Source organism: Alosa alosa, chromosome 2, assembly GCF_017589495.1.
Source record: "Alosa alosa isolate M-15738 ecotype Scorff River chromosome 2, AALO_Geno_1.1, whole genome shotgun sequence".
In the NCBI taxonomy this organism is placed as follows: Eukaryota; Metazoa; Chordata; class Actinopteri; order Clupeiformes; family Clupeidae; genus Alosa; species Alosa alosa.
This window is the reverse complement of record NC_063190.1, coordinates 28368425-28380924: the sequence shown is the minus strand read 5'-3', so window position 1 is coordinate 28380924 and position 12500 is coordinate 28368425. Positions and strand designations below refer to the sequence as shown.

Below are 12500 nucleotides of genomic sequence, written 5' to 3'. Positions count from 1 at the left end.
CGCAGAAAGAACCTTGGTTCTAAGCACGGAGAACCTGGTGACTACGCAGGGAGAACTAGGGGTCTATGCTGGGGGAACCCGGGGCCAGGGGTCTACACAGGGAGAAGCGGTAGAGCACTTGTAAGAGTCTCATAAATTATGTTTGTGTGTGTGTGTGTGTGTGTGTGTGTGTGTGCGTGTGTGTGTATGTGCGAAGCTCAGGAATGCCACTGGTCTTGGAACATACATAACATATGTTGCGGAAAACATATAGCAATGATTTTGTTTTTATCTGTGTGTGTGTTGTGTGTGTGTGTGTGTGTGTAGAGCTTTGGAGCCGTCAGAAAGGAGGATGGAGGAGAGTATTTCTGTCGAGCGAAGAATGAAGCAGGATATTCTGAATGCAGGGCTCAGAAGATGGAAGTTTGTAAGTTAACACCACACACACACACACACACACACACACACACATACAGACACACACACACACCTGCATCTACTTGAGCACAGAAACAATATACACAGCAAAAGAAACAGTAGATCTTTCCTGAATACATCCTGTCCATCTTCGGAGATGGGATGGAACAGAGGCTGTCAGACAGGAAGTGGGTGGCGAAGATCCGACAAACACACACATTTGTCATCACAAACACATGCACACTCACACACACACTCACACACACACACACACACACACACACACACACATCCAACCACACACACACACACACACACACTCACACACACACACTCTCACACACACACACACACACACACACACACACACACACATCCAACCACACACACACACACACACACACACACACACACAAACAAAACAGTTCACTGGTAAGTTCATAACCTCATCTCTCTTTCAGATGATTTGAATGTGGCTGGAATCGTACTCGGTGTGGTGGTTGTGATAACAGTGTTGGCCCTGGTAACGGCAGGAATCTGCTGTGCATACAGGAGAGGCTACCTCCACAGCCAGCAGAAGGATGACAAGTGAGTGTGTGTGTGTGTGTGTGTGTGTGTCGTGTGTGTGTGTGTGTGTGTCTGTGTGTGTGTGTGTGTGTGTGTGTGTGTGTGTCTGTGTCTGTGTCTGTGTGTGTGTGTGTGTGTGTGTGTGTGTGTGTGACTGTAAGTATGTGTGCATGTGTGACATTTTTAACGTCTCTTTTTATACCTGTGTGTGTGTGTGTGTGTGTGTGTGTGTGTGTGTGCAGGTTCAAGGCACCAGCTAAAAGTGATGGTGTTGACTATGTACGGACAGAGGAGGAGGTGAGTTTTACTGCATCTCATGTCAAGAGTGCCACTAGTGTACCAAATCCAACCTCATACTTGATACCCATACTCACATACTCATTATCCACACTCACATACTCACATACTTATCCACACTCACATACTCACATACTGATTATCCACACTCACATACTCACATACTCATGTACTCATTATCCACACTCACATACTCACATACTCATTATCCACACACACTCACATACTCACATACTCATTATCTACACTCACATACTCATTATCCACACTCACACTCACATACTCATTATCCACACTCACATACTCATTATCCACACTCACATAATCCACACTCACACACTCACATAATCATTATCCACTCACACACTCACATACTCATTATCCACACTCACATAATCCACACTCACATACTCATTACTCACATACTCATTATCCACACTCACACACTCACATAATCATTATCCACTCACACACTCACATACTCATTATCCACACTCACATACTCACATACTCACATAATCATTATCCACACTCACATACTCACATACTCATTATCCACACACACTCACATACTCACATACTCATTATCTACACTCACATACTCATTATCCACACTCACACTCACATACTCATTATCCACACTCACATACTCATTATCCACACACTCACATAATCCACACTCACATACTCATTACTCACATACTCATTATCCACACTCACACACTCACATAATCATTATCCACTCACACACTCACATACTCATTATCCACACTCACATACTCACATACTCACATAATCATTATCCACACTCACACACTCACATACTCATTATCCACACTCACATACTCATTATCCACACTCACATACTCACATACTCATTATCCACACTCACATACTCACATACTCATTATCCACACTCACATACTCACTACATGCCCCTGTACTCACATACTCACTACACCCCCCACCCCCATACTCACATACACACATTAAATGCGCGAGTACTCACATACTCATTTCACATATACAAATTATTAATACTAACCTGTGTAAGTCATAACTTAACGGGTGCAATGCATTCTAGGCCTATGCCTATAGGAGACAGCCTATCCTCTTCTTCTTCACTCACTTCCCCCCCTCTCTCTCACCCTCTCTTTCTCTCTCCATATCTTTCTCTCTCTTTCCATCTCTCTCTCTCTCACCCCCCATCCCCCTCTCTCTCTTCTCTCTCTCTCTCCCTCTCTCTCTCGGTTACATTTACAGGGCGACTTCCGGCACAAATCCTCCTTTATTATCTGAGAGCGGAGAGACAGACAGAGACTCTTTACTTTGGAGGACGACAAGTCCTTTCAAGGACTAACAATCAAAACCACAGCTGCCCATGATGTCAGATAGCAACAATCACTATGGTGATGGAGATGCCATGTCGCATAGCAACTTTGGACAATTTCTTTGCTACATATTTTTGAATCTAAATGCAGGCACACACACAGGTTATACACACATGCACACATACACACACACACACACACACACACACACACACACACACACACACAGACACACATAAGCAGTTTCCAGTGTGCCTTTTCCTTTTTGTTGAAAAACCATCAATCAGCTCACACACACACACACACACACACACACACACACACACACACACACACACACATATACATGCTTCTACACTCTTAAACAATCATATTGTGGTAAAGCTTGGCACACAAGAACACATGAGCACGCTTTCCACCCCAGACATGAAACACACACACACACACACACACACAACATCAACAACAACAAAAACAACAACAACAACAACAACAACAATAACAATAAGTAAGTTTATCTCCCTCTATCTCTATCTCTATCTCTTTCTCTTTATTTTTCACACATACACACACACAGACTGATTTGATACTGGAATCTGGATACTGGTTACTGGATAATTCACACACACACACACACACACACACACACACACACACACACACACATGCACATACACTTTAACCTATGATAGGAATAACCTGAAGTGACACACACACATACATACACCACACATACACACCCTCTCTGTCACACAGTCATACCCCTACACACTCTCTCATAATCATACACAGCATATATATTTTTATGAGCTTAAAGATGTCTCTTGGTGTGTCTATGTGTATTCAGAGTTCATTGCCAAAGGAAAGAAAATTATTCAAAAGCATTTTATGACTGATGAGAATCTGAGAATCAGTCAGCACCATCTTCATATCACTGGTCCTGACTCATCTCCTGTCTCCTGTCAGATAGTTTGTACAGGAAGCACACACACAAATAGTCTGTGTGAATACAGACACACACACACACACACACACACACACACACACACACACACACATACATATCAGATAGTCCTTGTAAGTATACTCAAATGTCAGATGACATTGAAATTTGTGCTGTTTCATCTGTGTGTCTGTGTTTGTGTGTGCGTGTATGTGTGTGTGTGTGTGTGTGTGTGTGTGTGTGTGTGTGTGTGTGTGTGTGTGTGTGTGTGTGTGTAGACTATGGCATATCTAGTAGCTGGAATTCCACATCAACCCAAAGTATGAGAGGCAGGTTTCCGTGTATGGGTTAAGCCTAGGGTTGGTGTTAAGGGTTAAGGGTAGGGTTGGTGTTAAGGGTTAAGGGTTAAGGGTAGGGTTGGGCTTAGAGTTAAGGGTTGCGGTTAGGGTTAATAGTAGGGGTGGGGTTAGAGGTCGTGGTTAGGGTTAGGGATAAAGTTGGTTAGGGGTCGAGGTTGGGGTCAGGGCTAGTGTTTTTATTCAATGGAAATTTTCAAGGAAGTTTTCTTTTAGTCCAGAGGTGCGTTCAAATGTGCAAACATAGGCGAACATTTTTTACGAACAGGTTTCTGTTTGCCCTTGAGAACGTTTGCGAACACCTCCTCCAGTCTGAGGAGGTAGTTCTCTGCAAACATGCAGTGGAGCTGGACAAAGTGTTACCGTTACAATGGAATGTTTACACTAAATCGTTCAAATTCAACTGTTCAGAGAAAACATGTTTGCCTATGACCGCTCGCCACTGTTTGCCACATTTTGAACGCATCTCAGGTCTAGGCTTAATCCATATATGGGAGTGTGTCCTGTGGCGTCCCATCAGCACGTCACTGCCTTGCAGTGCCTTCCGTCAGAGCCGTGACCTCTGTGTGGATGCATGACCTCTGTGTTGGCACACAACCTTGGTGTGGACGCATGACCTTGGGCTGAGCTTCAAGGTATGATTTCAGTAGACATGTCATTTTCAGACCTCACAGATGGATGCCGAATGCCTTGTGAGGCCATCCATGTATTTATGTACACAAAGAGAGAAAAAGAATCATTCAGCTTTTTGGTTAATGAATCTGAATAGGCGTACACATTGTTTCTTGATAGAAAATATGATGTATTTTTTCTTGTGTGTGTGATTTTGTTACTAACTGAAAAAACCCTGATATTGTTGAGACATTTTATTTTTATGGTCTGATGTTGAAAGCAAGAATATATTTTAGCGAGTCATACAGAGGAATGAGATGCATTCTCTTGCAGGGTGTGTTGATAGCTGTTGTGTTATACACTTTTTTTGAGATGAAAATGTTGGAAAAATTCAAATAAAAATTTTCAAAAAATGTGCCTGGAGATGTGTGTCACTGTCTGTGTCGTCATGTCAGCCTAAATTGTGTGTGTGTGCGTGTGTGTTGAGAGATGGAGCTAGACCATATGCAGTGATGGTCTTACGTGTGTGTGTGTGTGTGTGTGTGTGTGTGTGTGTGTGTGTGTGTGTGTGTGTGTGCTAGGTGCCTCTGACCAACCCCTAGAGCCCACCCATCATTCTAGTTTCCTATTCCACATTCTTACTCCCTCTATCACACACTCAGAAAGATAGATAAGGATACTCAGAGGAAGGGGTGTGTACGTGTGTGTGTGTGGGCGGGTGTGAGAGAGTGTGAATGGGACTGTATGTATGTGTGTGTGAGAGAGTGTGAGTGTGTGTGGGCATGGGTGGGTGAGGTGAGTGTGTGTGTGTGTGTTTGTATATGTGTGTGTTGGGTGTGATCAGTCTGAGAATTCCCAGGCCTTAGAGCCACTATGTGTGAGAGAGTATAACAGCCACAACCCTCACGTTTAAAGGCTGTTTTATGCTTCTGCGTCGACTCCACGCAATAACTACGCCGTTGCCTCAACGCCGGTGTGACCCTTTCGAAGTCCTGCGTCGTCTGTGTCTGTGGCGGTCACCAACACCACGGTAGTCAGAATAGTCAGAATGGCAAACCCCATAGACTGCCGTGCTGAAGTATGAATCTTATATATTTGGCCTTTTGTTGTTTAGGTTTTGTAAAAACTATTGAGAAATAGACTGTGAAATCCAATGGCCTAGTTACTGTAACCAGAAAATAAGTCTGAGGTTATTTGCGAGGTGTCTGCCAGCCAGTTTATATTATGTTAGCAAGCAAACTACCAGGGGGTAAACCGGGGGGTTAATTAGCAAAGCTTGAGTGTGTGTGTATGAGTGTGTGTGGGCATGGGTGGGTGAGTGTGTGTGTGTGTTTGTATATGTGTGTGTTGGGTGTGATCAGTCTGGGAATCCCCAGGCCTTTAAGCCACTGTGAGAGAGTGAGTGAGTGAGTGAGTGTGTGGATGGAAGGGTGCCATGTTTGCTGCAACATGGACCCCTGTTGGTATTTGGTGGTAGTGCAAAACTGGGCAGTTGGTGGAGAAGGCAGTGAGTGCTCATTCATTAGAGTAGCATTGGAGTAGGAGAGACCTGTGTGTATTGATTAATTGATTGGTTGATTGATTGATTGATTGATTGATATTATTTATGGATTAGCAGACAACTTAACAAAATCCAAAGTGAAGACAATTATTTCTTACATGGTCCCTAGACACTGTTGTTTATCATTAGGACTGGGCAGGGCTGTGGTGTGTGTGTTATCTCTGAGTGTGTGTGTGTGTGCGTCTGGGGAGGGTTGTATTGTGTGTTGTCTTTGACATAGGGGTTGTTGGAAGGTGTGAGGGGAGGATCAACCTGCTGATTGCTGCCCTGAGAGAGTGTAGAGACTAAAATCCTTTAGTTTGTAAGCGGTAAGGTAGCCAAGGCTTTTAAGGGTCGAAAGTCACAGTAGGTAGGTTTAGCCACAGGTCTCGGTCACTTAATGGGCCATCTTCAGGCAGATCTTTGTGTCGATGATGAACCCCCAGAGCTATCTGTAGAGTGAACACCAGCGCCATCTTCAGGCGGATCAGTGTGAGAAGTTGATGGCCACTGTGAGTTCAGGGGGAGCGCAGGGTGTTAATTGTGATGGGCAGGCGCTAGTGTGTCCATTTCCACCCCCAGAGCCATCTGTAGACGGAACACTAGCGCCATCTTCAGGCGGATCAGTGTGAGTAATTGATGGCCACTGTGAGCGCAGGGTGTTAATGATGATGGGCAGGCGCTAGTGTGTCCATTTCCACCCCCAGAGCCATCTGTAGACGGAACACTAGCGCCATCTTCAGGCGGATCAGTGTGAGTAATTGATGGCCACTGTGAGCGCAGGGTGTTAATGATGATGGGCAGGCGCTAGTGTGTCCATTTCCACCCCAGCAGCACAGCTGAAGGACACACTGCTGAAACAGCCTGGGAATGGATCAATCCAATCGACTGTGGTAATGGGCCTGCAAAGCCTCTGTCTATCTCTGTGTGTGTGTGTGTGTGTGTGTGTGCCTCTCTCTTGCTCTGTGTGTGTGTGTGTGTGTGTGTGTGTGTGTGTGTGTGTGTGTGTGTAAGCACAGTAAGGCACTTTACAGTCATTGGAACAGTCTTTACCAAACCCTCTGTGTGTATGTAACCCTGTGTGTGTGTGTGTGTGTCTGTGTGTGTGTGTATGTATGTGTGAGTGTGTGTATGTGTGTGTGTTTGTCTGTGTGTGTGAACACAGTCTGACAGTGTCCCTACTGAAAACTTCTTTTGTTCAGCAGATGTATCAGGTCATGTTGAAAAATCTCCTTAACAGATGTAATTTAGTTGAGTAGTCCTAATAGGTCAAAAGCAGCAAGAAATGAAACACATCCACACTTCCACCATCTTTGGTCTTGTTGTAGAAACTGTAATCTGAGGAATGCCCAATTGATGCCCAGCTGATGCCAGCTCACAATGCCAACAGTGCCTCCGGCTGCAGACGGGTAGCCTCGGTCAGCCCGCTGGTTGGCATCAGCTGTTTGGGTGCCAAGAGGTTTGTGTGCCACAGGCTGGTTTCAGTCATGTGCCTGTCCGGCGCGTCGGTGTGGTGCTCATTTCTTATGTGGCGTCTGCATTGCACCCTGCAGCAGGATGGCATTGGTCAGTAGCCTAGCATAGCGTAGCATTATTAGTTGGTTATTAGTAGGTCCTTTAGTGTGTTTTTGGGGAGGATTATAGGGAGTGTAATGGTAGCCAGCTGGCACGTAGCTGTGTAGTAAACCTCACTTCCGACGCCTTAAGACGTGTTAGAAGTTGAAGCATAGTATAGCATTATTATTATTATTATTATTATTATTGATTAAATGGACATTATAGTTTTATTATTGCCTTTCCCCTCATTTTCATTGCTTATTTTATTAGGCTATTGATTGAATTATTACTATTCTCCTTATTATATTTGACCAACATTCTAATCTGTTCCCTGTTCAATTTTAAATATTATGTTGTTTTGTATTTATGTGTCGCTTTGGACAAAGGCGTCTGCCAAATCCATAACCATAACCATTATTAGCTGCCTGGTCATTAGTCCTTTAGTGCATTTTGGGGGACAGCACAGATGTTTGGACATCTGACAATGCCAGGCCAGTCCATGATGGGATCATTGGAGAAAGGGTTGCTCCTATTGGCTGTTTAGCTTGCCTATATGTGTTGGTAAGGGGTACAGTGTAATCATCAGACAGACATTCCTGTCAGAAGATCCAATCCTGGTAGTAGTGTTTTGCCTCCGGTGGAGATCCGGTCCAGATCCGGTGGACTGGATCTAATCATACAGTTTCTCCTTATTTCTCCGACTCTTTCTTCCACAACAAAAAGACCCAGGACTGACAGTGTCATTTACAATAATAATAATAATAATAATAATAATAATAAAGCTTTATTTGTATAGCACCTTTCATACACAGAATGCAGCTCAAAGGGCTTTATCACACATATTTTTGAATTAGAAGTAGATATAACGGTAGATATTAGAGTACTGTGAATTCCCATGTGCAGTGCAACTTCTTTCGCCATGCACAGAAGACACAAAGACACTTGATGATCGGCATCACTGATTTGAAGTCTGCTCGGCCTGTGCTTCTCCTAAAGGGCAAATTCACAGTGACCACCACACTTAGAGCACAGCAGTTTACAGCAGAGTTTATGTTATTCTGATGGCAGTTTACAGTAGAGTTTATGTTATTCTGATGCCAGTTTACAGTAGAGTTTATGTTATTCTGATGGCTGTTTACAGTATAGTTCAAGTTATTCCGATGGCTGTTTACAGTAGAGTTTATGTTATTCAGATGGATTTTCACAGTAGAGTTTGCATTATTCAGATGGCTGTTGACAGTAAAGACACACGTTATTCCGGTAGTGTTCACGTTATTCCGATGGTGGTTTACAGGATGCTAGAGTTTAGGTTATTCCGATGGCTGTTTACAATAGAGTTTATGTTATTTCAGTAGCTGTTTATAATAGAGTTTATGTTATTCTGATGGCTGTTCACTAGCCTGACGTCATCATACTCAAATTCTAGTCAGAATATGAGTCTGATACTGCTCCATTGGAATGTGATTATGGGGCGTGTTTCAACCGATACAGGGGGTGAATCCTGTAGGAAGAACACCTGAACCATCCTTCTTCTCCACAATTGCCTTAACATTGTTTTCAGGTCGTTTTTAAAGTTATTGCACTGTCACTATCTTCTAGAACAGACGCAATGGCAAAATCTAAATGTCTACCTTCTAACAACAGCGTTTTTGTTAGGGAGAACCGGGATGAATGAAACAGTTTGCAGTTAAACATCATTTACAAAGTACAATACATACTGAAAGCTAATATTTTCCTAGCACAATTGCATTTTCAGCTCTGAACAAAACCGGTTCTGGTCCGAACCGCTCTGGTTCAGGCATAGTTGCTCCACAATGGAACCAATCCAGACCGAACTTCCCGACCTCAAATGTTGTGGGCGGGGCTAGGTTTGGCTGTCATCCAGGCTGGCTGTTCACAGTAGAGTTTATTCGAATGGCTGTTGACAGTAGAGACATAGTAGAGTTTATGTTATTCCGATGGCTGTTTACAGTAGAGCTTATGTTTACAGTAGCACCACAGTAGTTTACAGTATATTGTTCCGATGGCTCTCTGCACTAGAGTCACAGTAGAGTTTATGTTATTCCAATGATGGTTCACAAAAGAGTCACAGTAGAGTTTATGGTATTCTGATGGCTGTCTAGAGCATTGGTTCCCAAAGACTGGGTCGCGACCCACAGGTGGGTCACAGGAGATTTTATTTGGGTCGCCAAAATGCAAGGGACATGAATCAGCCTTTTTGCACAAACATTAACGGACACCATTTCTTCAGCTTGACTGATTAAAATCTAGTCAACTAAAGCAGACATCCGTATACCAGACATGGCTATTCAATTTGCGTCATAGGCTGTAGATATGTTCGATTGTAGATGCACTCTTTAAAGTTAATAGCAACCTCCTCACATTCCTTAATATTTCGGATTTAAAACACACTACAGCACATGATATTAGGCTACAATTTAAATGGACATTTTAAACGCTATTATTTCCTCTCGTTTTCCACCTCGTGAACCCTACTAGGCTAGCCTACAATAAAGGCACATTATCTTTTGGCTATTGCGCAAAAGCTATAGTTCCATTCTTACAACATAGCCTGTCACAACATACCGTGACGGGAGTATCTTTTCGGTAGTCATTTCCAACTTTCCACGCTAATGATGCTCAAAATGCAACACAACTGTGCTCAAAGCAGGATGAGAAACAGCTGAGGTTGTGTGTTTGTACAAAACTTTTTACAGCTTTGAAAATATTTAACATTGTTTCATGTTTAATTGAGATTGCAGAATTGTGGGAAACTGAGGAGTCAGTGCATCACCAATCCCTGGAGTAGTAGTGGTAGTAGGCCAGACCTAGTAGGCGCTATTACGTATCCAGATATGGCACTGTAGAATGGTTTGGGGGGGGGGGGGGCATAGAAAAGTTTGAGAACCTGTGGCCTAAAACAATATTGGTGGATGATTGTTTGCTCTGAAGTGAATGGGTCGCGATGGTCTGTCATTCTTAAAAAGTGGGTCCTCAGAAAAAAAGTTTGGGAAACACTGGTCTAGAGCAACAGCAGAGTTTATGTTATTTCGATGGCTGTCTTCAGTATTCACAGTAGAGTTTATGTTATTTCGATGTCTGTCTACAGTAGAGTGAACAGATCTCATATCTCAGTGTTGTAGTGCAGGGTTACCAGACCCTCCAGGCAAGGCAGTTGTCTACTGTACAAGCAGGCCACAGGAAAAGAAACTGCTACAGTTCGTCACTGTTAGGACAGTCTGTTGCTGTTTGTCCAGATCATTCAGTAGCAGGGATGTAGTGGTAAAATAAGAGGTGGGTAAACTATGAATTCTGTGATCTCGGTGAGGTGGACTGTGCCATACGTTATTGGATTTTTTAAAAAAGGCATTCAGAACATGTTTGATAATGGTGGAGGCTATTGTATTGTATTGTATATATGTTTATAACAATACCAGTGGTATTACATGGTTCCTAGAGTGTTAATGAGTGTACATATTGTGAATGTGGATAATACAGTGTGATTTTTGAATGTTAAAAGTTGCAATTGGTGGATAAACTCGTTTGAGAGGTGGATAAACTCTATTTCTGAAATTTCAGAGATGGATAAACTGCATTTACTTGCGTTTAGCCTCCACTACATCCCTGTTCAGTAGTATTAGGAGACTGCTGTTACCGCTGCATCCACACAGTCACAGTGCATGTTCAAGCTCCTTACACTGCAAGACAACCAACCAACATTTCTGTAATGGTACAAATCCAACCTGATCAGTTCAGAGCTGTCAGTGGAAGCTGGCAGTCTACTCAACACGCTCAAACACCACACATCAACTTAACACACCCAAACACCAACTTAACACACCCAAACACCACACAAATACACATACTCAACACATTCAATCACCACAAACGCCATACTCAACGTAATACACTTAATAGCACCACACTGAGACATAATAAACTTAACACACTCAATCACCAAACAGACACCATACTCAACTTAAGACACTCAAACACTATGCTCAGACACCATACTTAACACAATCACCAGACACCATATTCAACACATGCAATCACCACAGACACCATAGTCAACTTAACACAACTATACAATAAGAACACTATAGATTGAAAGGATTTTGTATAAAGGGATCACACGGAATATCATAGAACTTGTATACACTACTAAACTAGGCTACTATAGAAATCTATTAGGACTTTTTCATAAGGGCACTGACAATACTCCTTTGGCACACAGTCTCCCCCCCCTCTTGTGCGTGTGTAGAGAAAGGGAGAGGGAGAGAGAGACAGGCGTGCACATACACGGTATTCCTCTAGCACACAGCATCTCTCTCTCTCTCTCTCTCTCTCTCGCTCTCTCTCTCTTTCTCTCTATCTCTCTCTCTCTGCGTATGACTGCAGCTTCAGGGCGACGCATTACCTCACCGCCAAAAAACAGCGCAGCACTCCTTTAAAAACCGAACCAATAGCCGACTCGGGGTTCTCCCAATCCACCAATCATAAATCAGGAGCGGCGGGAACACAGCGCCTGGAGCCCGGAGTGTAGAGAGCACCTGCTTTTCCGAGCTCTCAACCGCTCTTGCTGCCGGTATTCTCTCCGTACGGAGAGGGAGAGAGACGGAGATGAAAGGGAACTAGAGAAGGGCATATGAAGACACCGGTTTGAAGGATGGAAACCATAAGGAAAATAATACAATTTCACCAACAGATGACTGACATGAAAGTCTTCAGCTCAAATCAGCGCGACAACGTCACGGTTTAACCGTATTCTTGTGCCAGAGCGTTCCCGTGTCCATCCTGAAGCGAGGAGTATGACTTTAATAAGATTCAGGAAGATGTGAGAGATGGAATATGAACAGGAAATATGATGCGACCGCGACATTAGTGGCAATAGTACTATG

At 43.4% G+C, this 12500-nt stretch overlaps 2 protein-coding genes across 2 annotated transcripts in view; both read left to right on the top strand.

The window, feature by feature from the left end:
- The window catches only part of jam3b (junctional adhesion molecule 3b), a 25061-nt gene extending 20144 nt beyond the window's left edge, over positions 1–4917 (top strand). Inside the window, exons 6-9 of the mRNA XM_048238096.1 lie at positions 307–406; positions 858–984; positions 1206–1260; positions 2524–4917. Coding sequence (XP_048094053.1) covers positions 307–406; positions 858–984; positions 1206–1260; positions 2524–2559 — 318 coding nt within the window. The 3' untranslated portion in view covers positions 2560–4917. The remainder of the gene's footprint in view (positions 1–306; positions 407–857; positions 985–1205; positions 1261–2523) is intronic.
- A 7281-nt stretch (positions 4918–12198) lies between these two features.
- The window catches only part of igsf9bb (immunoglobulin superfamily, member 9Bb), a 29544-nt gene continuing 29242 nt past the window's right edge, over positions 12199–12500 (top strand). Inside the window, exon 1 of the mRNA XM_048229404.1 lies at positions 12199–12500. This exon is cut by the window's right edge and continues 67 nt beyond it. Coding sequence (XP_048085361.1) covers positions 12498–12500 — 3 coding nt within the window. The 5' untranslated portion in view covers positions 12199–12497.